The sequence below is a fragment of the Lygodium microphyllum genome, chromosome 25, assembly GCF_053477565.2.
Source record: "Lygodium microphyllum isolate KBCC chromosome 25, Lygodium_microphyllum_v1.1.10, whole genome shotgun sequence".
Lineage (NCBI taxonomy): Eukaryota > Viridiplantae > Streptophyta > Polypodiopsida > Schizaeales > Lygodiaceae > Lygodium > Lygodium microphyllum.
Genome location: NC_141159.1, coordinates 43,961,835 through 43,989,497, shown reverse-complemented (window position 1 = coordinate 43,989,497; position 27,663 = coordinate 43,961,835). Strand labels below are relative to the sequence as shown.

At 40.9% G+C, this 27,663-nt stretch overlaps 1 protein-coding gene across 2 annotated transcripts in view; it reads right to left on the bottom strand.

Annotated features, from left to right (window-relative positions):
- Nucleotides 1–27,663, bottom strand: part of LOC148014149 (DNA-binding protein) — a 68,057-nt gene that overhangs the window by 3,941 nt on the left and 36,453 nt on the right. For both annotated transcript variants that reach the window (XM_087667429.1, XM_087667428.1), the window contains exons 9-13: nt 26,789–26,842; nt 1,389–1,646; nt 1,094–1,300; nt 903–1,006; nt 669–813 (exon numbers count right to left, since the gene is read on the bottom strand). In XM_087667429.1, the coding sequence (XP_087523555.1) occupies nt 669–813; nt 903–1,006; nt 1,094–1,300; nt 1,389–1,646; nt 26,789–26,842 (768 nt within the window). The remainder of the gene's footprint in view (nt 1–668; nt 814–902; nt 1,007–1,093; nt 1,301–1,388; nt 1,647–26,788; nt 26,843–27,663) is intronic.

Below are 27,663 nucleotides of genomic sequence, written 5' to 3'. Positions count from 1 at the left end.
TCAATTAGTGCTGGAAATGCTCTGATTGCTCTTTGCACCCTACTTTACCATGATGTGTAGGTACAGGTGCATGGATAGGTGGAGTCAACAGGAGAACAAAGAGAAATGTATGTGCATATGCTATGTAAGTGGAAGTATGTCTGATACAATGTTCATTTTTAACCTCGTGGATTGTCCTACAAATACAATATTTATTTGTGACCTTGGGGCTTTTCTTATAAAACAATTTGGCACAGCACATAGCATGATAATTCGGCCCAATGTTGGTCAATGTGAAGCAAAGATTTGAGTATTTATGCTCCGATGATGAAGGAAGTTTTATATATTTTCCCACAAATTTGTTATAACCTGCCCCACAATGTGTGGCCCAGGCTTGGTACCAGTAAGGCAAATATTTCAGTTATTATGCTCCAACTGTGGCATAAACTACCAAAACATGTGAAGCCAGCGTGTATAAATATACTTTTGGTGGGGAGCTTCTCTGGTGCTCTAAAGGTTACATGTATCAAAGTTTAGACAGTAATCCCCTCAAAACTGACTGTGAAATCAGTTACAATTCAGCAACTAAGCAATGATCAAGTATACAACTGTGAGGACCCACAGCATATCACATTGTTAATGTGACTTCCTCTTAAACAGAAGAAGGATAGAGAAGAAAGAGAGATCACCTGAGCTGCATATGGAGTGATAATACCAACATCGAAAGATTTGACACCATTCTCAATAAGTTTCTTTGCATGGGCTAACGCTACTTTTGCCTCCCCTTCATTCATGGTGCTATCTTCCTCATCTTTTTTCTCCTCCATGTCACATCTACCAAACATAATATCTCAACTATGTTAAAAAAAGAAACAAGTTTCTTTGCAAGTACAATCTATTACACTGTTATAATGAGAGGATACCCAGCAGTGTCTACAAGAATAAGGATGGTTTCTGTGGTTGAAGATTGCTTCACTCCTTCAAGCTCACAAAGAGAATGATTTTCTACACTTCCATGGGCTTCAAGCTGCAAAACAAAATCAAGATGAACCGCATACAATTGATAGCAAGAAGATAATTGGAGCAACTGTGTCTATATGGGTAAGGACCCTACCTTACTATCATATAATTCTTGTGAAGACCATTCCATGATTAGGCAATTCATGCGATACTGGACTGTCAACATTGCTGTCACTGTTTCTTTATATAAGTCTGCCAAGCGTCCAAAAAGAGTGTTTCCTAAACCTTTTCTCTCAGCATCAACACTTAGAACAGTTGGAGCAAGTTGCAGGTGATCCCCAGCCAAAATGCATCTGCGCCCCTATAAAACATTTTTAAATAGCCTTTGCAATTATTTAAAGCGCCTTAAAAAGTCATTTTAGGAACTGTACATTTGAAACCCTGTTTACCTTTAAGATGGCCATCCAGCATGCCACCTCCAGAGCCTGTGCAGCTTCATCAATAACAATCACATCAAACGTAGTGTCTTGCAATTGATGGGATAAGGACCCAGTCAATGTGGTGAGAATAACACTGGCATCCTTTATGACATCAGACACAGCCTGCTGTTGTCGTTCTCGTTCTTCCTTGGCCAGATGGCGCAACTCGCGCCGTATGTCCCCTTTGCTTCTCCTGTCTTTTGTTTTCAAAAGTTTGTTGTTAAGGACCTGCATTTTTTTTGTTAAGTTAGGAAATTGTTGAAGATGTTTTCTTTCAACATGTGATTTTTCTGCAATAAAAGAAATTTTAACCTCACCAAACTGCAATTATTAAGATACATGTTGGGCGAATGTATAGATGTAAAAATAAGGCACAACTATTTGACACAACCACAGATGAAAATGCATGCCTGGCACCTGCTACACATTGTTCAAATAATATTCAAAATGACCCACATGATCAGACAACAAAGTTGAGGCTAGAATGTATAAATAACACCCATGCCTAGAAGTGTAAATGTGTACTAATTTAAATATGAACCACTGACAAAATTTTCAATTACTTACTACCCTCCACATCATCATCCAAAAGATCACATGTGATTAGAAGGTTGAGAACTCTCTTGTTCACACAACAATTACCCAACTCTGCACACCCATGAACTGAGAGATTAGCTCCATGTTTTGGGCAATGGCCATAGTTTTGGTCTGTCATCTCGTATCAATCTTGGATCACAGTCCACTCCAATTCATGGCCATATTGTTAGTTTAATGTGTATCATGGATTTAATGAATAGGTTCTCATTACTTGCAAACCTAAAAGAGGCAGTTGGGCATCCCATTTAAGATTCTCCTATTGTCTCATGTCTTACCTCACACTTCCAGACATATGCTACTCTTATTTCTTGTATCATCCCATCATCTTGCATCCTTGGAAAGAGAAAGACTAGAGGCACTACTACTAGTCATCATTGTGTCAGCACCCTAGTGGCATTGTACTATACCGCTCATGCTTCATCTTATGGAAGCCATTGTCCATGCATTTTGAGTCCCTGTGTTCTTGTGGTGTTGGTTGCTGGTTTTTTGTGCTGCTTCTTACAGTTTTCAGGTCTGAAAGTCTGTGTTCTCTAATGCTGGAGTCTTCTTGCTTTCTATAGCATCCAGAAACATTAGAAACGTTTAGAACAGAAATATTAGAAACTTTTTTTGTAAGTTTCTTTCAAGAGGGGCTAAAATAAGAAACGTTGGTTTTCTCATATAGGGATTTTTTTAATTTTTAACTAGGTAAAGAGGTTTTAAACCTATATGGAACTCTCTCTTAAACAAAAAAAAGGCCAATAGAGCTTTAATGATAATACATGAGAGTCAATTGAGAACAGCACATTACATATCCATGATCCATTATGTCAAAGTTAATCTTTGAAAAAGCTATACTATGGTTCAGACCTCAAACATTATGATTCATACATATCACACAAAGAAAATTTAAATAAACATGTAAATAGCCCATTTACAATATGGACCAAATCAAGTTGCAACATCATGATTCTCATTCCAAAACAATATAATAATATGTCAAAATCCAGAATGAATCATTATACATCATAAATAACTCATAAATGAGACTAAAGTTGTATAATAATCAGCTCTCAAGACAAGGATCGATACTAGATTGAAAGAGTCCAATAACTAAACAAAATCTCAAAAAAGTAAGTCTCTCATCCAAAATCTTGAGCCCTCACAAGTTATTACTCATCATCATCATGATCTTTAATATTGCCCAATAGTTTTTGTAAAAAATTTAAAAAAAGTTTTTGGATCTAACTCCCCCTCAAAAAAAAAGACATTTTTTAACTATCAAAAATATTTCTTACTTCAAGAAACATTTCCTAAGTTTTAAACTCAAAGAAATGCATTTCTTTGCTGCTATACTAATTTCACCTTGTGTTTGTAAGCTAACTACTACCACTGGCTGGTAAAATATATGTTTTTGCTCATCTCAACCCTGCACACTTGCAACTTGGATTTTCAGCTTTAGATAAAGTCTCATGTGTTAGTTGTTGTGATTCTTCACTACATTCACTTCATTGTTGCTCCTCTCTTTGTATTCTCTTGACTGTTTGTGTATGTTGAGTTTTAACTGTTGAACTGTTGAATTCTTGCTCGAGTTATTTTTACCAAGAGAGCCCTAGGTATCTTCCTAACTCCTCCAATCTTCTTTCAATCTCATGCACCTCCATGTTCTACTACTAATGGCACACTTAAAGCACTAAGCAATCACCTTGAAGTGTTTTTCTAGAGGCTTGCTTTTTGTAATTTCAAAGGAGGTGCAACCCAAAGTGGTCCCATGCATTAATTGACCCTTGGACAAGCATTAATCCATTAATTAATGCCTAGTCCCTAGTGTCACCACTGGCACTTAATGGCCAATTAATGGTCCTAGGGGCAAACTGACACCAAAATTTCACCTAGAATCTAACAAATGTAACTTGTTACGATTTTTGCCTTTGACACCCATCTTTTGCACAGGATCCTTCGGCCTTCAACTGTGAAAAAGTAGCTTGCACCTCACATGTGCATCTTTTAATTGCACATTTGATTAATCCTTTAATCAAATGTCAATTAAACATAAGCAAAGCATCAAAATTTCACGTCCTCGTGACAGACCACCTCCTTGAAATCCTTGCAATCGTCCTCATTTGCACTGTAATGTGTCAAAGCAAATAATATTGCATTGGAATTTCCACAAAGAAACATAGTCAACACAACATTGGCCACTGCTGGCTAACTATCTCATATGCCCACCATTTGCTGAAAATTTTCAGCCAGCATAAACATAGCATAAAGCTCAACAATAGTCCAGAACTGTTGCCAGAAACTCATCGGATGCATCCCAAACTCTTGTTTCTCGACAGTGCTGACTAAACCATAGTAAAGCATAAACCGAGCCGAAACCATGGCTGAATTGTCAATGGCATTCAGTACACATGCTACTGTCCATAGAACCAGCTGAATACCATTGAAACTAATGATCATACACTGAAAACTAGCACTCGATAATCAATCTCTCATGATCATAAAAGATGGAGGCCCTTATAAAGCAATGCAAGGACATCATAAAGCTCAAGAGACAATGAAGTTCTATGTGGATGAGAAAAGCAATGTACAGTTTCAGAGTTGCAGTGAAAACCATACCCATTTGCATACATACTACAGTGACTAGTGCACTCAATAGTGACCTCATGGCAGACATACTGTCAGCACAGTACCTTGGATGCATGCTGAATACATCCGAGATCCATTATACACGAGAGTAGTCCATTCCTGGAGGAGTAAAAGTGCTATCTCCCCCTGGAGTATCAGGTGATACTCTAGACCCTTGCCCTACTAAACCTGAAAGAGCCCGATCCAAAGTCGGCTCTAACTGAAAGGCATCAAGGTAAAGCTGCAACAACTGAGGATGGTCTGCCAAGTCATCCATTTAGCATCCATTGGTGAACGGTTGTGAAACTTCACCCAATAGCTTATGGAAGCTTTACCTTTGACCTTTTTTCTTTATGTACCAAAATCTGCTCGGATACCAATATCTCATTCAGCTCCACTACATTGGACTGAATTTCAGCAGATACATCCTTAGGCACATCAACATAAAAAGGCCTCAACAAGCTCACATGAAAGGCATAGTGTATCCGCTAGTGTAGAGGCAATTTCCATGATATCCAGCATTAAACGGAGCATTTGCATGACCAGCACTTATTCCTTGAGCCCCAAAAGCACAAGGGGTACCGATGCTTGCCCATATGTGTGATTTTGCACACCAGGCATCATATCGATGCCGCCATACATCGGATTATGTATTCCATGAGCCATACCCGAGTACATTGGGTTATGCAAGCCATGCATTGGTTGCTTAAAAATTATGGGGAGGTATGCTGTACATTCCCACATTCGGTCGCTCACCCACCATAGCATGAAAAATTGTGCTACCACCAAAGTAAGCTAGCTGCCCCAAATTCTCATGCAAACCTTGCTGTCCAAAAACCATAGGATTAGCATTTACATCATAAACTTGCATTTGCATTTCTTGCCCAACTGGCACCAATTGCTTTTCACCATGAGCATCTTTAGGAGCATCTTGAGAAGGCTTTGGCTTGTTCTTTGGTGCATCTTGCTATCCCGAAGTTCTAGAAGAGGATTTTCTCTTGTTGCCCTTGTTGTCCTTCGTAGGAGGGTTCAAAAACCGAGTAAACTGAGAATCTTTTGCCAATTGGTTCCTCCCTCATTCGATTCTTAAATGCATCATCGAATTCCATTTCCCGATTCGTGCCTTGCCCAAGATCAGGCATTGCATTTCCTTCTTCCCCATGTGAATGTGCATCATGAGAGGCATCATTACTACTTGATTGCATCCCACTGTATGAAGACATCTTGCTGTAATTTCTCAGCTGAGCACAAAGATTAGCACAAGCGCAAAGCTTTGGCTTGCAATCAAGTGCCTCAAGCCGACAAATCAAGAGATTTGATGTGTCCCGGCAATGGAACCTTGAAACCAGCCTTCCTTCTTGAAATGGGTGGTGATAACCTGATTTAAGAGTTAATTACAGCAATAAATAAATGCACATAAAATGAAATACACACTTTACCATAACATTCTTGGACAATAGACTCCCTATTGGCCCTAAAACTAGCGCCCCTTGCGGTATTTCTTTAGCTTTCATTCAATTGGAAGGGGTACAACTTGAGATTCTTCAATCTCCTCTTGCTAACCAATTGCTCTTGCTGTCATAAATGACCAACAAGCCTTTTGGGTCATTTGCCCCTTGATTCACCTACAACTCCTCCAATTTGATCCTTGGTTGGCCAAATGCTACCCCAAATCAATTTGGGATGGGCTGGCTCCTGAAATCCCTTGATAATCTTCAATTATCAGCTGCTGATTTCAGTCCCTTGAGCCTTCAATCTCTGGCACGGATCCCAAGGTGGTTGCTAAACCCTAATTTCTGCTGTAAATTAGGGTTTACTGCAGAAATTACAGATCAGCCCACCAAAAATGGTTGAGATCTCCTCCAAATGGCTGAGAATTGTTGAGAATGGCTGAACATAGGCTGAAGGAGATGAGAGAATGCTGTAGGGAGAGAAAATTCTGAGATTTGTCGCGAAGAACTGATCAAATTCAGCAGCTGCCCTGCTGTACCAGCCCCAAACGGATGCACCAACAACAATAGGAGCATCAGAGACTGTGATCTTCAGGAGAATGTGCATCAGCAGCAATTGCCAGCTTCCCAAGGTCAAGAATATGCAATCTCCATCACCAAAATGGTCTCCAATGGCTGGGAAATGACCCCAAAAGCTAGCAGCAACAGTCCAACACCTCTTTCCAACAGCTCCAAAATGAAAAAACGAGATTTTTCTCTCCCTTCAGCCCTATTTAACCTTTCCCCCACTTGCATGGGAAAGTTTTGCCAAGTGGCAGCTTTCTTAATCCATTTTCAGCAATTTCCAACCATTTAATTAATTTTCAGAATTAATTAATTCTGAAAATTAATTCAGCCCTTAATCCATGCCCAAAAAATTGACCTTGTCCATCCAAAAATTAATTGGCTAAGCTATTTGCAACCCAAAGTGGTCCCATGCATTAATTGACCCTTGGACAAGCATTAATCCATTAATTAATGCCTAGTCCCTAGTGTCACCACTGACACTTAATGGCCAATTAATGGTCCTAGGGGCAAAACTATTACCAAAATTTCACCTAGAATCTAACAAGTGTAACTTGTTACAATTTTTGCCTTGACGGAGAGTCAGAAAAACTCAAAACGATGGAAAGCACGAGTATCCTTCACCTCCCAGCCACACCTAGATGAGTGCTGGCCCTCCAACCTGATCCCTTTGCCAGCCGTCAACTTCCTGGAGTCCTACTATTCCTGGACTCCCTTACTCTCTAGGCTCCCCTTAACCCCGTTCGGGCGCCCAAGAGCCCGGACGGTCATTCTCATGCATGTTTCCCTAAATTTACCTTAATGTGACATTAAATATCACTTTTAATGTCACATTCCACATTTATGACCTTAATGTGACATTAAATATCACTTTTAATGTCACATTAATGTCACATTTCCTTCCCCTTAAGAATCGGTTTTGTCCTCGAAAACGATACTTGGAAGGTCTACCTGTAAATCGGGAAACCTTTTCTTTAAAGTACTTACTCGCTCCCATGTTGAGCTTTCTTCTGAACAATCTTTCCACTTAACCAAACATTCTTGATAAATAGTATTCCTCGTTCGCCTATTACGAACATTTAATATTTTTTCTGGTTCATGTAGATTAGATTGGTCATAGAATAACTCCTCAATATCATCATTTAAGATTATATTATCCAAATCACCCAGCTTCTTCCTTAATTTACTTACATGAAAAACTGGATGTATTTTACTACCAGCAGGTAGTTGGAGCTTGTAAGCCAATTCTCCCACCCTTTTAATTATTATGAAAGGACCACAATACCTTGGTGAAAGCTTTGGACAATGTCCCTTTTTCATAGTTTTAGTTTGTTCAGGCACCTTAAGATAGACCAATTCTCCTTCTTCAAAGGAGATGTCTCTTCGATGAGGATCTGAATATGCTCTAGCTCGATTTTGAGCTTTTTTAATATTTTCTTGAGCAAATTTTAACATACTATTCATATCCTCCAAAAAATCTTTAGCTGCCTGAACCTTTTCCTTATGCAGTCCTACTGCAAAAGGAGCTCTGGGCTGAAACCCATACATTAACATAAATGGACTATATCCAGTGGAAGAGTGCTTGGCACTGTTATATGCAAACTCTGCTATCGGTAACCCATCTTTTTCACAGGATCCTTCGGCCTTCAACTGTGAAAAAGTAGCTTGCACCTCACATGTCCATCTTTTAATTGCACATTTGATTAATCCTTTAATCAAATGTCAATTAAACATAAGCAAAGAATCAAACTTTCACATCCTCATGACACATTGCATTTTCCCCTTCACCATGTGATTGACCAAGGAGTGATGCATCCTCTTCACTTGATCCTGTATCACCACGTGAAGACATGCTTGCTATAATTCACTGCTGAGAACAATTTCAGTAATAATGCAATAGTCCCAAGTTGCAATCAAGTACCATGGGCCCACCAATTCAAAGGATTTGATGGTATCCCCGTAAATCCCTAATTACAACTTAATTACAATATTAAACAATTAATGCAAATCTGAAAATACAGATTTACCTACTAATCTTGGACAATGCACACCCGATTGGCCCCAAAATTAGCACCCCTTTCGGTATTTCTTTAGCTTTATTGACGAAGAAGTTGATTTACAATGGGATTCTCCCAATCCCTTTCGGTATTTCAACTCCCCTTACTATCCAAAGTGACTAGCAAGTCTTCAATCTATTTTGCCCCTTGATTCGGGCACTTAATTGGCCTTCACCCACTTCATGGACAATGAAAATGCCCCAAATTCAATAGTTGGCTTGTCCTCCACTTGAATTTAGCTAAAATTCACCTCCAACCCTGTTGAATCCAAGCCTTGGAGCTTCCAATTTTTGGCATGCTTCCCAAGACTGCTGCTAAACCCTAATTCAGCAAAAAAATTTGCAATTTCTCAACCTCCAAGGGTTCAAATGCTGAGATCTTCGGAGCAAGACTGCGAAATGGGTGGGAGATGAGAGAGAAAGTTCAGAGTTTTGTCGCGAAGAATGACTAAAAATCAGTCAAATGCAGCTGCTGCCTTACCACAACAACTTGTAGATGCAAAGAACTGAAGAAAATCAGTCATTTACTACTGCCGCCCCATCTCAACAGTCTGTAGATGCTGTCACCTCTGCTGTTGATTGGTCTTCTCTTGCCCTTGGCTGTATCAGAAGGTCCTCCAATGGCTGCAAATCAGACCAACAGCATCCCCTTCCTCTCTCTTGCAGGCTGAATTTATAAAAATGCCTCTCTCGAGTCTCTAGAGACGTTTTTCAGTCTTGCATGGGCATTTTTTACAAGGGCAGCCTTCCCAAATGGTTTTTTCAGTATTTTCCATAGTTAAATATTAATTTTCAGCTTTTAAATATTGAAAATTAATTAATAATTATTTTGGCGCCCTAAAAAATAATCTGACTGGCCAATAATTAAATTGGCTAAGCAACTTCCATCCCCGAGTGTCTCTGCACCATCTTTAACCATCAGATTGACGTTAGGTACCATTAAATGTCATTTCTCTAGTGTTACCAACTAAGACTTATGGCCAAATGGATGATCTAGGCCAACAATTGACACCAGATACCACCAAGTACGTGTGCCGCATAATTTATAGCAACTTTTGCCTTTGACATCCCGTGATTTCCTCAAGTCCCGAGCTTGTAAACTTACTCTAATCCCAGTTACATCTCACGTCTACAATGTTTACTTGACCATGTGATTAAAAATTAATCCACATGTTAAGTGAGGTTTCAAAAATACATGTCCTCATGACACCGTCTGTGCCAGGGGCCACTCAATCACATCCATCGGCGCTCTCCACTGCGGAGGGACTTGAAAGATAATACTCAGATGAGGGACCTCGGCCCCAATCCACTAATTGATGTCCATCATGCAACCCGGCCATTGCTGGGAGAAGAGTGCTAGTCCACCTTCTCCCATCCACTAGGAGATATGGTCTACCACCTAGCTCTTCACCTCCTCCTCTATCTGAGTCACCGTCCAGCCTCCTGTGTGAGAGGTCTGAAGGAAGAAGACGTAGTTTGGTCCATCCGGCGGTGCTAGTAGATGGACCTTGCCGCTCCTAGACTTACGTACCATGAAGATTCCCACCTCCAAGGGTAGTGGGAATACTCCGCACTCCGCAACTATCAAGTAAGACCACGACCCACTGCAAAAAAACTCATGTGGTAGCGGTTGTGCCTGTCTCGGGAAAATGTAACAAGCGGCATGGATGGATGAATTAGTGGCTGTGAGAGGGGAGGAGGGAATGCTAGACTGCCGATGGGTGAAGGATGGTAGCGTCTGGGGCTCCTCACCTCTTGTGGAAGGGGGGGGTAGGGGAATGGTCACCTGTACTGGGTGGGGATAGGGGGCTGGTCGACGGGGGTGATGGTGGGGAGGGGGAGGATCGAGGGATAGTAGGGTGGTCGGAGGCACTTAGCAGGTGTGAGAGGGGGGGAGGGGATGGGGGTTGTGGGCCCTCGGGTGATACAGCCTGTGATGCCTTTGTAGGGGGTGGATGTGTAGACCTGTGGACCTGTCAGATAGAGCGAGGAGAGAGGGGACCGCGTGGTGCTTTGCCGGGGGACAACGTTCGCCCTTCTCCTTCTTGCCATGGTTGTGTCTGAGGAGCTGCCTGCGGCCCCCCCTACTGTCTCTCTCTCTGTTGTCTCTGTACTTGTGTAAAACCATCCGCATCCACCTGTGGGCTTGTTGGCCAAGCCGCCCTAGCTCCGAAGCGCATGCACTCTGCTGATTGGTGCCCAAAGTCATGGCATTACATGCAATGCTCTGGCTGCCTAGTCACAATGACCTGTTGCCTGAAGGAGTGTCTGCCTGTCTCAATCTCTAGGAACTATGGAATATTCTTGGTTTCTTTCACTACCACCCATACCTTTGGGACTCCTGCGGCTGTCATTGCGTCCGCGAAAGAGGCGGGAAGGACAGTGCCGAAGAGCCGTCCAAAGTCTTCCACCAACTGGCGATACTATATCGCTAGTCCGGGAAAAAGAAGGGGGTGTCTAAGGAACTTGTTGTGAAGCGCAAATGCCTCCACTGTGAAGCCACTATACCAAGGGACCATGTGGATGACCCCCTTCGTGGAAGCATAGGGTGAACCAGTCAGTAACTCATAGACTGCGTCAGTCGAGGTGAGTCAAACCATGAAGATCCCTTGACCCATTAGAACCGCCTCCACTATCTGCGCTATGCTGATGCACAGCGTGGAGTAAAGCCAATCCCGAAGTTGGGCCCTGGATGGGGAGTGACCTACTACGTGACCAAAGATCGTTGTTTCTTTAAGCTCCAACTCTATGGCACGGACGGCTAAGAGCTGTTCCTCAAAGAGGACAATGCGCAAGGTGTTTAACTGGGGGGACACTCGCATCGGTGTCTGACCAAAGTTTTCCATTGCGCGTCCTTGCTAAGAACCTACCAAACACGCTACTGCGCTGCCGAAAGGGGAGGACAAGTTGGTGCAAAGGGAGGGAGCAATTGGAGTGAAAAAAGGGAAGGGGTGTTGGGCACCCAAGTAAGCCAATTCGCAATGGCCACAGTGCGGGTGTTGGGCCTTTTGAACCAGGTCGAGCTGCAGTACAAAAGAGACGGAGGACCAAGGCAGAGGAGGTGGGGGTTCAGGCCCTCAGCCGAGGGGGGGGGGGGGGGTCGTGCCAGGGATAAGACGGGAGGGAGGTGGAGCAGAAGACGAGGGAGTAGGCGCAGCAGTAGGCAGGAGAAGACAGGTGCGATGGGGGGGTCCAACAGGAGTGCGTGCGTTGGCAGGAGCTATTGTGGGGTGTGACCATTCTTGCCACAATAGAAGCACCTAGTAGATAGGTAGTTTGATAGTGGAGATTCCATGATATCGTAGTGCCAATGTGTAAAAGGGAGGACGGGAGGGAGAAGAGAGATATTCCCAGTGATGCAATAGAAATGGTAAGGAAATCGAATGTTGATATCATACTTGCAAATTGTCTTTGCCTTCACTAATGTAGAGGATCTTTGCGGCTCACCGAGCGTCTCTGGCTCTGATACAATGTCAAGAAATGGTTGAGCAACAAGAGAGACAATAGGGTTTGTAGGGAGAAACACAAAGTGTATGGCAAACACTAAGACGAGAAGAGAAGAGAAACTTAGATGAATGAAATGAAATAATGAAGTGAATCTGATACAAGGGTGTTGTAGCACAAAGGATGCCCTGGAGTAGGGAGATTGTCGAAGAAGCCTCTAAATTTGCAAATGCAGAGATGATGAGGTGTCGCTTGGAGTAGGGAGACTGCCAAAGAAGAGGAGCCTCTAAATCAGTAACTCAAGGATGACGATTGGTGATGCTTGGAGCAAGAAGGCTACTGTCAGAGGATGAGGAGTCTCTAAGTCTGCAAAAGCAAGCCTGAAGACCAACACCAGCTATTGGGGAGTGACGCTGGAGAAGATAGAAGAGCCAGAAACTGAAAACACAAATTTAGCAGCCTCTAATGATGGAAGTACCAACTGGAAGAGTGATGCCACGTGGAGAAGTAGGGTCCAAGTTGCAAAACATTGATGGATTAAGGGTGTGAGCTACCAAACGCAAGATAGAATAACCCAAATGCTGATGCTTCGTGGAGATGAAGGTGACCAACTGTGTTAGAGATACAAGATGCAAAAAACACAAATGGATACAACCTCCTGATTGGCAAACGCAGAGGATAGGGCTGAAAATACTGACGCCTAGATGATGGTGGTGGATGCGAACTGGAGGAGGGCAGGTGTCAAACACAAGAAATCCATCCTCAGGATGTTGTCACCATGATGAGGGGATGGTCGTCAATTAGAGAGGAAGAAGCCACTGCCACCATAAACGCAACCCAGGGAGGTTGGAGACTTGCGCTTGGCAATAGGGATGGAGACAGTGGGAGGAGAGGAGAGAGAGATGATGGTATTATGAATTGAGTGAAAGAAGTAGGTGAAGAATGAATGGGAGGTGCTGTATATATAGACACTAACAGTCTCAAGTCTTGCCCATTGAAGTCTCTCGTATGGCGCTCTGACTCTCTTGAAAGACCCTAGAAAGCCTTTTTGGGGCTGGAAATTGAAACCAAAATTGGCAATGAAGAAGTGAAACTATATGGAATGATGTGGTTTCTCAACAGATGTCTATCATACTCAATCCATGATCACAAAAAGTGAACAATCGAATTATGATGGTTTTCTCTAATGCCATGTAGCAGCATATTGTGACCAGGAATTCCCCTTCCCCAATTGCACCATCAAAGTGTCCCCCATGTGAGAATAGACTAGGAGCAAAAAATGCTTATTGTCCAAACTTCCCATCATGGACTTGAAAGGCACATTGGTTCTAGGATTGGAACTATTAGACTGATCGATGCATGTAGAAAGCCTCCATTAGAGTCCACTGCATCAAGAAATTGGTGAGGGTGGCCACTCTCTTAGAGTCGCCCATTGGTTCCGGAACTCATGAGGGATGGTGGCTTCACCAACTTGAAAATAGATTCTTAGGCCATTGTGAGCCTAAGATAGCCTCATGATTGAAATCAAAGTCTATAGTTGAGGATGAGTCGACCTTGCCCTTCTTTCCCTTGCTCTTCCAAAGAGCAGTTGCCTTTTTGCAATCCTCTCGGAGATACCCCTTCTTGACACGAAAGAAGCGCTTCCTCTTCTTGTCATCCCTCTTAGTAGCTTCATAAGCTTCAATATGCAAAGCATCAATAGCCAATTAATTTTTGGATGGGCAATGTCCATTTTCTGAGCACGGATTAAGGGCTGAATTAATTTTCAGAATTAATTAATTCTGAAAAGTAATTAAATGGCTGGAAATTGTTGAAAATGGATTAAGAAAGCTGCCACTCAGCAAAACTTTCTCGTGCAAGTGGAGGAAAGGTTAGATAGGGCTGAAGGGAGAGGAAAATCTCGTTTTTTCATTTTGGAGCTGTTGGAAAGAGGTGTTGGACTGTTGCTGCCAACTTTTGGGGTCATTTCCCAGCCATTGGAGACCATTTTGGTGATGGAGATTGCATACTCTTAGCCTTGGGAAGCTGGCAATTGCTGCTGATGCACATTCTCTTGAAGATCACAGTCTCTGATGCTCCTATTGTTGTTGGTGCATCCGTTTGGGGCTGGTACAGCAGGGCAGCTGCTGAATTTGATCAGTTCTTCGCGACAAATCTCAGAATTTTCTCTCTCTACAGCATTCTCTCATCTCCTTCAGCCTATGTTCAGCCATTCTCAGCAATTCTCAGCCATTCAGAGGATATCTCAGCCATTTTTGGTGGGCTGATCTGTAATTTCTGCAGTAAACCCTAATTTACAGCAGAAATTAGGGTTTAGCAGCCACCTTGGGATCCGTGCCAGAGATTGAAAGCTCAAGGGATTGAAATCAACAGCTGATAATTGAAGATTATCAAGGGATTTCAAGAGCCAACCCATCCCAAATTGATTTGGGGTAGCATTTGGCCAGCCAAGGGTCAAATTGGAGAAGAAGTCTTGGGTGAATCAAGGGGCAAATGACCCAAAAGGCTTGCTCGTCATTTATGACAGCAAGAGCAATCGGTTAGCAGGAGGAGATTGAAGAATCTCAAGTTATACTCCTTCCAATTGAATGAAAGCTAAAGAAATACCGCAAGGGGAGCCAGTTTTAGGGCCAACAGAGAGTCTATTGTCCAAGAATGTTATGGTAAAAAGTGTATTTCATTTTATGTGCATTTATTTATTGCTGTAATTAACTCTTAAATCAGGTTATCATTGCCCATTCCAAGAAGGAAAGTTGGTTTCACAATGACTGATGTTGGGTATGGTTCTCAACATGGACACCATGCTGAAAATGAGGGAAATGACCCAAATGTTGTCACTTCAATGCATTAAGAGGCTGATGACCAGCAAGGGGCTGAAGAATTTGATGATAGCTTCAAGGATCGAATGCATACAGCAGCAAATCTTTTTGCTGAATTGGCAAAGGATCCCCAGTTTACTCGATTCTTAAATGCCCCAAAGAAGGACAACAAAGGCAAAGAGAAAAAGACAACTTCTACAACTTCGAGACAGCGACAAGAACCGAAGGAAATGCCTAAACCTTCTTTAGAAGAGCCCAAAATGCCTGATGAGCTCAAACAGTTGGTATCCGTGGGGCAGCAAGTGCAAATGCATGGCCAACTTGGTAGTGTCAATACATGGAAACATGGACAACAAGGCAATTATGCACATGCAAGTATGGGACAGCAAGGATACTTTGGTGGTAGTACCATTTTTCATGCTATGGTTGGACAGGTACCGCATACAGGAATGTATGGCACAAATCCATATGGTATACAGTAGCCAATGCATGGCTCACAACACCCAATGTATCCAGGTAATGCAAGTGGAATGCCTAATCCCATGTATGGCAACATAAGTATGATGCTTGGGGCACAAAGCGGGCCATATGGATATGTATCAGCACCCCCAGGGACTGTTGGAGCCCAAGGATTTGGTGCTGGTCATGTAGATGCTTCAGATAGTGCTAGTTTTCATGCATATACAAGCAATGCACCCTTTTTGCAGTAGCCCATTTATGATAACTTGACTCCCATAGGTTCGTCAAAGGACTATGATGAAGGTGGCAAAAGTGTGAAGTTTGAGCCTTTCAGTGGTACACAAGATAGGCTAAAAGCACTTGTTTTTATTCAGCAGTTTGATCCAGCCTATTCTAGAGGCAACTTCACAAAGGCATCTAAGATACGCAAGGCAACCACATTTTTTACGGGAAATGCATTGTAGTGGTGGTCTACACTCCTTATTCAAGGGAAGTCACCTACCACTTGGGTCCAGTTCAAGCAAATGTTTTCAAATTGGTTGACAAGTACATTTGAAGTAGACATTATGACAGCTTGGAATCAGTTGAATTCCAAAGACTGCAAGAACTTGGATCAATATAATAAGAAATTTTAGGATGCATTGTTGCCAGTTACTTCTTATTGCACAATATCCCTCCATGAGCAGGTGGAGAAGTATATTTGTGGTTTGCCAAAGAAATCAAGGATTTTTGCATTAAGTCCACTGTTTCCAACATGTCTCAGCTTATAGAAAATGCTACTACAGCGGACACATTGCTCTGTGGAAGGATGCAGGATTCCACGATGATGATGCAAAGTCACATGTTAAAGAGGCAAAGGCTGAGAAGAAGAGTAAATCTGAAAATAAAGCCGAAAATCGGGACAGATCTGAAAAATAGGGCTGGAAAGAGGAACACATCACAAAGAAAGAGTGAAAAAAGTAATGCACTATCACATAAACCTTAGTTGTTGACTGTCAATATGGTTTATCACACTGAGTTGGATGCCATGAAAGAGCAACATGAAGCTGATTCGAACTTTGCTAATGTTTATAATCAGCTTTGCAATGGCCAAAGGCATGGACACTTTGTGTAAGAGATAGATTTCTGATGATGCATGGACAACTATGTCACAAAGCACTTAAGGCTTAGAGTTATCACTGAAAGTCATGCTCCTCTGTATGCAAGACATAGAGGTATTAATGCCACAATCAAGGCAGTGGAACATTTCTTTTATTGGCCAACTTTGAGGCATGATGTAGAACAATTTGTTAAGACATGCATCGTATGCCAGAAGGTAAAGCATGATATGCAAAAGATGTCGGGTTTGTTGCAGCCCTTGCCTATTCCAGATAGGCCTTGGCAGAGCATTGCAATGGACTTTATTTTTAAGCTTTGTAAGACACCTATAGGGAATGATAGGATATGGACTACCATTTGCAAGTTTAGCAAACAAGCCCATTTCATTCCAGTGAGGAAGAAAAAAAAGGCTGACCATATGGCACGATTGTTTTTGCGGCACAATTTAAGTATGATGGTATGCCAGAGTTGATCATTAGTGATTAAGACCCTCGGATGACTAGTCTATTTTGGAAGCACTTGCTTGAGAATATGGATACCAAACTGAAATTCTCATCATCCTTCCATCCGCAGACAGATGGTCTGTCTCAAGAAGCAAATTCCAGTGTTAGATCTTTTGAGGTGCTATGTTTTAGACCCCAAGACACAGTGGGAGCAATATTTGCCCTTGTTTGAGTTTGCTTACAACAACGCAGTGCATAGTTCTACGGGCAAAGCTCCATTTAAGGTGGTAGAGGGTGGTAAGAAAGTACCCTCTATTTTACACACAAAAGATACGATCTTTGAGTTTGATCGCTATGTGGAAAGCATGGATGTAGCTTATCAGAAGGTTAAGTATGCACTTCAAAGATCACTGGATAAGCAAAAGAGAGCAGCTCATCGCCATAGACGTGCTTTGCACTTTGTAGACGGTGATTATGTATTGCTGCGTTTTGAAAAGGCAAAGCTGGAAAAGATGAAAGAAAAAGAAAGGTTGTTCTGAAGTTCACTATGAGATACTATGGGCCCTTCCAGGTATTGGAGAAGATCAACAATGTGGCATATTGGCTGAAATTACCTCCACATTGGCGGATACACAATGCCTTTCATGTGAGCTTGCTTAGACCTTTTCATGGAGATATGCAAGAGGATGTCTCTGCTAAAAGTCAACCTAAGGTTAAAGAGCTCGATGAAATACTGGTATCTGAGCAGATTTTGGCACACAAGGAAAGAAAGGTCAAAGGTAAAGTTTCCAAGAGGTACTTAGTGAAGTTTCAGAATTATTCACCAATGGATGCCAAATGGATGGAAAAGGATGACTTGGCAGACCATCCTCAATTGTTACAGCTTTACCTAGATGCCTTTCAATTAGAGCCGACTTTAGTTCGGGCTCCGTCAGGTTCAGCAAAGCAAGGGTCCGGAGTATTGCCTGATGCTTAAGGGGAAGATAGCACTTCCACTACTCTAGTTATGGACAACCCTCGTATGTAGTGGATCTTGGATGTATTCAGCATACATTCAAGATATTGTAGCTGAACAGTATGTTTGCCAGGAGATCACTATTCAATGTACTAGTCACTATGTTTGGTATGCAGATTGGTATGGTTTTCACTGCAGCTCTAAAATTGTACATTTGCATCCGTTATGCTCGGGGTGTAATCAGTTATACTTGGCATGGCATTGGTTATACTTGGTGTAGCATCAGTTAATGATCATCATGGGCTGATTATCGAATGTTGGTTTTCAGCGTATGATCATTAATATTCAATGGTATTCAGCTTAGTTTTTGGTCAGCTTGAGAGCCGTTTATGGTCACTTTTTGGATCAATTGTGTATCAGTTTTTGCATTGATTGCTGGTCACTTTTTGCAATGAGTTTATGATCAGTTTGGGGGTCACATTTGCAGCAGTTTGTGATCAGTTCTCAGATCAGCAAGTGATCGGTTTATGATCAGATTATGCTCAGTTTTCAATGGTTTACATGTAGTTCCATGGACAACAGCATATGTTATAATGCCATAGATGTTTTAGCCATGGTTTATGCTCGGTTATGCTATGCTACGGTCTGGTTTTGCCAGATAAGTTGAGCTCATGAGAAATGGACGTGTCACATGATAATCTGGCAATGTTTTTGAGATTCTTTGTGAGTCTTATGTTATGTTATGTTAGCTAGTAATTTTCAGCATATGTTGAGTATATGGAATGGTTGAACAGCAGTGCGCAATGTTGTGTTGACTATGATGCCCTATGGAAAATTTCAATGTAGTACTTTGCTTTTGATGCATTTGACAGTGCAACAGAGGACGATTGCAAGGATTTCAAGGGGGAGAGCTATCATGAGAACATGTATTTTTGAAACCTCACTTAACATGTGGATTAATTTTTAATCACATGGTTAAGTAAACGTTGCACACGTGAGGTGTAACTGGGGTTAGAGTAAATTTACAAGCCCGGGACTCCAGGAAATCACGGGATGTCAAAGGAAAAAGTTGCTATAAGTTATGCCGCACAGGTACTTGGTGGTATCTGGTGCGAGTTATTGGCCTAGATCATCCATTTGGCCATAAGTGTTAGTTGGTGACACTAGAGAAGTGGCGTTTAATGGTACCTAATGCCAATCTGATGGTTAAAGATGGCACAGAGACACTCGGTAATGGAAGTTGCCTAGCCAATTTAATTATTGGCCAATCATATTATTTTTCAAGGCACCAAAATAATTATTAGATTAATTTTCAGTATTTCAAGGCTGAAAATTAATAATTAACTATGAAAAATGCTAGGAATGTTTTTTTTCTTTTGGCATCTTGGCAAACTTGCCCATACATTTCTCATTAAATATCTAATTTCTATAATCCCCATGACACCAAGTCATTTCCAAGGGTTCATTCAATGCCTAGAACCAAGACTTATCACTAGGCACCCACTGGCACTTGCCCAACACATCTCCCAATGTTTCATATTGTCCAAGCTAGGTTTTTTGTCACAACACAAGTAACAAGAATTTGTATCAGTTTTATTAATTTGCATAATTAGTTATCCATTGAGTTTGTTTTCTTTTGTAATTAATAGATATCTAGAAAAGTGCATTAGGGATGGCCATTGATGAGTGCTCATAGGTTATGTTGGACCCATGCAATGGGTTAGAACAACAATAGTACATACATTCATCTATATGACCCAATTGGACACCTATGATTAGAACTCAAGCATATCAGGATTAGACTTGTACAAAGAAAGGATTAATTCCTTGAAGAGTAGGCCAGATCCACTAGAATAGACAGTTATAATCATAGCTGTCCAAAATGACAATTTAGACTATCCGTAATGGAAATGTTTTGGTCTCAAAACGTTTCCTATCCGAAGCATGTTTTGGGACAGATGTTTCAAGACAATGCTAGTAAAACTCTTGTTTCGACCCGATTTAGACATGTTTCCCCCTTGCTTTCAGTTTTTGCCTACTTTGCTCTCCACCTTGTTTTATTGCTGCTCACTCTCCTTAGCTGTTGTTCACTTTTTCCCTTGCAGATCTAGTGCTGTCCATGATCCCCCAAACCCTAAATCCCTCATTTTTTAGCCACCTAATCCTTTTCCTCTCTTGTCCACACTACTTGCAACTATTCTTTCTCAGATTTCTTGGTGTTTTTCACTGTTTCGAGGGATCAATCCCTTAATTGAGTGCTCTTATTTTTGAGTTTATATGACGTAAATGATAATACGAGTCTATGATTGTTCACTGTTGACATCATCATTCATAGTATACTACAGTCTTTTATATTGAGTGTTTCTTGATCTTAAAAGTTTTTGAAACTCGTAGATTGTGATTTTACTATCTTACTATTTTTGGTTACTGATAGAATCATGTATACTTGTTAAAACTCTTCTAATGTTTCATATATACTCTATATTGTTGAGTGATTTAAGTGTTTTAGAATAGAGGTGCAACTTACAAATGGTATTGCACCTTCATATATATCTAATATTAAAATGTTCCTAGAAATATACATAAAGTCCATTTCCCTGTTCTGTTGTTTCGGGCTCGGGGCCGAAACTCCGTTTCATAACTTTGAAATGTGTTTCCATTTCCTAATTTTTGAAACTCTAGGTAACTATTTTTATAATTAGTAAGATGACATGATGATGAAAAGTTCGTACAATGTATATATGTAGGCTTAAAGTTTGGAATGCAAATATCTTTGCATAGAAAACTCATATGAGGACTCTATCACTATCACTATACTCGGAAAGAGCCTCCACATGATACTCATATTGGGGGGCTTCCTAAATTTTAGGGGATTCCCAAATTATAGGAGCCTTGGATTAGCCTAAAAATGCTAGTCCTAAAAAATAGAGATAACATTTTGAAATTTGTAAATTTGTGTTCTAACAGTGCTTACTAAATTTGAGTGTTCTTATTCTCGACAATTCTCGCCTGAAAAAGTAAGGCAATGGAGACCACATAAGTAATACAACACTTGTCACAAAAGCTTTCAAGTGTCCCACCAACTTATCACACCTCATGAGATAGAATTGAACATTTGTCTTGTGCTACTTCACTTTCTCTCTTTGCACTAAGTCTCCCTTTTTCCTATAAAAAGAGCTCATTTTCTCTCATTCTACATGAGTTTTTTAAATTGTAATTTCATGTATAGCAGCTAAAGATAGTCCAAAGTTAGTCCTAGCCATCTTTGTTGTGGTCCTCCACTCCGTCGTCAAATTTCTCAAAATTTTCCCTTCTCTCATTGCCATTTTACAAGATAACAAACTAATAAATTCATTATACACCTTCTTTTTTAGCTCTTTTTTCATTACAAGATTAAGAAGGAAGCCATATCCATATATTGCTGATCAACAATAAAGATAGATTGATCTACTCTCCCTATGAAGATAGATATATACCTTGAAGTAGACTTTCTACAGTCAACACGACAACCATAGTTTGCTTTCGTAAGGCCGATGATAGATGTTTTATGCTTTCCAAAGTAGATGCACAAATCCTTTGCGTCCTTAAGACACGATACCTTTCACTGCTTCCCAATGCTTTCTACCAAGATGTGCCATGTACTTGCTAACCACTCCCACTGCAAATGCTATGTCAGAACGTGTAGCAACCATAGCATACATCAAGCTATCCACACCTGAAGCATACGAAATCTTGGCCATTTCAGCCTTTTCATCATCATACGTAGGGATGTCCTCCGCACTAAATTTTACATATGGAGGTAATGGTACGCCAATTGCTTTCCCCCCCTCCACATTAAAATGTTACAAAATCTTGGATACATATTCCTACTATGACAAATAAAGAAGACCTTTCGATCTGTCCTTGAGTATACGCATGCCAAGAATGTGATTTGCCTCATAAGATCCCTCATGTCAAAATTGTTGTGTAGATTCTACTTCAATGTGTCCAAAGCATGAATATCCCTACCAAGCAGCATGTATAATGTCATCCACATACAATACTGGCATAATACGGTTGTCATCTGCTGCCTTCTTAGTATATAAACAATGATCCAGTTGACTCTTTTTGAATCCTTGAGATTGTATGAATGCATCAATCTTACAAAACCATTCACACGGTACTTGTTTCAGCCCATACAAGCTTTTGTTGAGTTTACATACCATTTTTTTCTTGCCCCTCAACCACAAAACCTTCTCGTTGTTACATATATATGTCATCATGCAAATCACCATGTAAGAAAGCAATTTTTACATCTGTCTGTATGAGTTCCATATCCTCACATGCAACCAAGCCCAATATGATTCACAAGGTAGTCATCTTGTCTACACGAGAAAATATATCATTAAAGTCAATCCCATGTTCCTACTTGTCCCCTTTGCAACAAGTCATGCTTTGTACTTTAGCGAAGAACCAGAAGTAACCTTCATCTTGTAAACCCATTTGCATGGTAGGACTTTCTGTCCCTTGGGAAAACGCACCAAATTCCAAGTATCATTCTTCTTTAGAGATTCTATCTCTAATTGCATAGCTTTATGACATTTCTTGTTGTTTTCTTTGTCTATTGCTTCCTTGAAGTATGAGGGTTCACCACAATCTGTCAACATGACATAATTAGCAACATGATTTGCACCAGGAACAAACATATCCGGCTGTTTTGTATTTGTGGTTGACCTGTGGACCCAATAATTAGTCTTTTCTGGCTATTCAACCTGCAAATCTACATTAACAGCTTACTATTTAAATGGTTCAACATGCTGTCCTGTGTGTTCTGGCTATTCTAATGGCACATTTTCTCACTAAAACTGTGGTATATCATGGACAACGTCTTGTGATCAATTTCAGCATCATTCCTTGCATTTATAGGGTCATTTGCAGCAAGTATTTTTGCTATACATTGGGCACTCTTTACTATCGTATAGGTACCTCTTTTCACCCTCCTCACCATATCCTAGGAAAATGCATTTACAGGACTTTAGCTCCAATTTGTTGTGTTGTTTCTTGCGTATGTGCACAAATGCCTCGTAGCCAAACTCTCTCAAGTGTGCATACGAAGGTGGCTTGCCCAACCACACTTATTAAGGGAGTCTCCCTCCCAAAGACCTGCTCAATACATACCCTTCATCACATATCTCTACCATCTGTTTCATTTGAGTAAGTACAACACTTCTCAACTCCCTCCCATCCCACTACTATCTTCTCCGCATTTTGATCTACTCACATCCTCATTCCAAAATCTTGGATTACATTCCACTTTTGCTCAAAGCACACAAGGGATTGGATCTTCCATCTCAACTCCTAGCACCTTCCCAAAATACCATCCTATAATCTACCTACCCTTTAATCACTCCACCTCTTGGCGCATCATTAGGGGGAATGCTATCCTTTAACATTATACCTTCCACATAACCCCACTTTATGTCACAACTCTATAGAAACAGAATTCGTATCCTTTTTCATTAATTTGTCTATAGAATGATTTATTAAATTTGTTTCCTTTGCACTAATTAGATATAAAGAAAAGTGCATTGGAGCTGGCCACTGATGAGTGGTCACAGGTTATGGTGGACGCACACGGTGAGTTAGAGAAAAGATAGTTCACACTTCCACCTATATGGCCTGATTGGGCACCTGTGACCAGAACTCACGCATATCAGGGTTAGACTCGCACATAGAAAGGATTGATGTCTTAAAGTGTGGCCTAGATCCGCCAGAACAGACAGTTACAATCAACAAGATGGCATGATCATAAAATGCTTGTACAATGTGCATGTGTGGGCCGAAAGCTTGAAATGCACATTTCTTTGCATAGGAAAGTCAGATGAAGATTCTGATACCGTTTTTGCAATGTACACGGAAAAAGTTTTCATATGACACCCATATTGGGGGGGTCCCTAAATTTTAGGAGGTCCCTAAATTTTAGGAGCTCCCTAAATTTTAGGAGCCTCGAATTAGCCTAAAAATGCTAGTCCTAAAAAATAGAGATGTCATTCTAAAAATAGTAAATTCTATACTCTAACTGTGCTTACTAAATTTGGTTGTTTCTATTCTTGATAGTATTCAGCCCAAAAAGGAAGACCATAGAGAAGAGACAAGTGTCAAGACACGTGTCACACAAGTTTCCAAGTGTCCCACCACTTGTCACATCTCATGACATATGGTTGGACACTTGTCTTGTGCTACTCGACTTTCCCCTTTTGTACTAGCTCCTCCCTTTCCTAAAAATAAGAGCTCGTTTTTCTTCATTCAGCATCATTTTTCTTTGCTGTAAACTCATGTACAGCACCCACAGATAGCCAGAAACTGGCCCCATCCATCCCCATCATCATCCCCCACTTCTCCATTATCAAATTCCTCTATATTCCCTCTTCTATCACTGCTGTTTTACAAGACAGCAAGCCTGTAAATTCATTACAGCACCTCCTTCTCGAGCTCTTTCTTCCATTTTAGCAACAAGAAGCAAGCCCTATCCATGTACGGCTGATCAACGATGGAGAAAGGCTGATTTCCCCTCTTTCTTCTCTTATACTGTAAAGAAATCAGTTCTTATCATTGCATAATAGATAATGCATGTGTGTTTGTACATCTTTGCATAATCTTGTGAGAGTGAGAATTACTTCTCCTCACTCTCAAGTTGATTGTAACTGAGCTCTTTCCTAAGGGACTTGGGTTGAGCAGAAATACATTCCTTCGGGGAGGGGGGGAGAGCTTGCCCATCTTCAACCCTCAATCTTGTCTCCATTACTTTTACATTTTCATGGCTGTAATTTTGTGAGTAATTTTCATTTTCAGCTTTAAGTGTTCATTCTCTTTTATATTAAATCTCGAAAACAAGCGAATATCATAATTGTTAAGCATACTACGTTGTTCGGGGCGTTTACACTTTACCACATCCTTACACCCTAGGATAGTTGTGATAGGTATGCCCCTCACTACCCCCACATAACACCCTTGCATGACCTTTCAAACGCAAGGATCACTGGTTCCAAGGCTTTGATGACTTGGATGACAAGTCTATTCATACTCCCTCTAATAGGCAATGTGATCATCACGAAGCTCAGAGATCAATGCCCCATTCTAAAGGAGAACAATCTCTTGCTAGGTTACACAAATCGGAGCAGCCACCTCCTCTCCCCTCCCTTCATGTCTTCTATAGGGCCCGTCCTTCTAGCCCTGGGATGCCTATGATAGCATCATCAGTGCAAGTGCCCATTTTCCCTTCTTTGCCCAAAGAAGACCAGCTAGATGGATCAAATTTTTCGCTTTCGTCTTGCAAGGTGAAGTATATTCTTGACACCTCCCATAAAGGAACCAAAAGTGGGATCGACGATGGATCGTGTAGCTCTATGGAATCGGCTCAACCCTAGAGATTGATTGATCCTTCCTCCTCATGAACCTACAAGATTCTCTCCTAGTGCATGTATGCAGGTTGCAAACAATGACAGAAGTATAGAAAAAACTTGCTTATTTGTATTAGCAAAAGGCATTTGTCCATCAGATGACCTTGGAGAAGAAACTTCAGATGCTCAATCTTGATGACTCTCCTTCCATAAAGGACCACATCAACCGGTTGGAGGATATAATGGATGAGCTTACATCCCTTAGCAAGATGATATCTTCAAAGGATATGGCAATGATTCCTTTGACTCAACTTCCATCTCCAAAGTATGATGTCTTCTATACCAACCTTCTTACATGGAGGACCTGAGAGACTATTATATAGGAGGAGCTAGCCCCGCTTGTCTCACAACATGACAAGCGTCTCAAAGAGGTAGAAGCCAATGGATCCAACTCCATAAAGGCTTTCACAACATGTATAGAAGGGGGGAAGAACAAGGAGGAGAATCAAAGGCCAATCACAAAAAGGAGAAACAAATTCAACATTTGGAGAGTTCCTTAGGCTCTAACATCGATTCAGAGAAGCCTAGATGCCCATGCTGTGGGAAGGCGACACATCTCAAGGAGAAATGTTCAAAGAAGTACCCTTCCCTTCGTCCAAGAGCGTAGGATGGAACTCAATCATCTAAGCCTTCCTCTACCTTTACACTAGCTATCACCCATGAATCTGCATTTCTTCATATCCATGCATTGGAGGAGCCTTCTTCAATGGATGCTTCGTCTTACAGGAGGCCTTGGCTTATTGATAGCAATGCTTGGAGTCATATGATTCCACAAGGAGATTTGCTACTAGATCTTCTCGCCCATCTAAGGGTCTTGTCATTGTCGATGACATTTGTTCAGAGCCTATTACTGATGTTGGCACTTTGCCGTTATTGCCACCCCATTCATCGAGCTCAGCAGAGAGATGACATTGGTTCTTAATCTGATGGAGCCAAGGACTTCAAGAGAAGAGAGGAGGTCCCAAAGATCCAAACACATTGGCCCTTGTATCTCCTCCTTGCTAAAGTTTCTTTATTTCAGCAACCGGTGCTGCTGATGTATTTGGTTTGCTGGGTTAACAGAATTGGATAAATTGTTTCCTTGCAAAAAGAAAAGGCATGAAAAAGTTAAGCACTACATTCTCAAGACTCATCACCTTGGTTGAGGCTAAATAGGTAGTCTTAGCTCAATGTGTTCAGATAAAGATTAGTTATACTTTGCAAGAGGTGGCTCAACATAGGCAGAAGTTTTAGCGAGGAGAAGTATCTTAACACCTTTTCTATATGGGACATGGTTGAAATGGCTATTCCTTTCTAAGTATTTGTCCGTAAGCTCTAATATTTGCACAAAACACAATGCACCATGCATCACAAGCCAGTCCTTACACACATTGTTGGTAATTGTTTAACTATAAGTGTGCTAATAGCAAATGATAAAAGCAAGAGTTTTCGCAATCACCTTCATCTCTTTTCGAACATCGTTGGCAAGCATGCTGTTATCTGATTTCATGACCTACAACAAGAAGAGAATTCCATTTGAGAAAAATGTGTGCATAAGTGAGGAAAAACATGTTCTAGATCACAAATCTCGCCTGCAACATTCAAACATCAAATAGCAACCACAAGCTGAGTGCAACTCCATATTCATGCAGCTTTGCAAAGGCAAAATTCTGTCGATGCACGAGCAAAAAGCATCAACTTGATTATACAAAACTCATCGCAAATGGAAACATTCAGAAAATATATTTTAAAGGTCACTTAACCAAGCCCACAATATAAAATGACATTGTTGCACATTCAAGCATGTGTAGCTCATGGCAATTATCCAAAATACTTGAGATCATAAATATCTTTCTTTAAGAAAGGATTCCTTACATATGTTAACAAAATTGTTGTCTTAATCTAACAATAAGAAAGAGAGAGTCAACTACACCAACTTCTGTCGATGCACAAGCAAAAAGCATCAACTTGATTATACAAAACTCATCGCAAATGGAAACATTCAGAAAATACATTTTAAAGGTCACTTAACCAAGCCCACAATATAAAACGACATTGTTGCACATTCAAGCATGTGTAGCTCATGGCAATTATCCAAAATACTTGAGATCATAAATATATTTCTTTAAGAAAGGATTCCTTGCATATGTTAACAAAATTGTTGTCTTAATCTAACAATGAGAAAGAGAAAGTCAACTACACCAACTCTAACTAGCAGCTTTGTGCAGGTGGCTGGTGTGTACCAAACAAAAATGAGAGTCATACACCTCCCTCAATTGTTCATCACAAGAGGCCTACCATGTGATGCTTCTTCAAACCATGGTCACAGAAGGA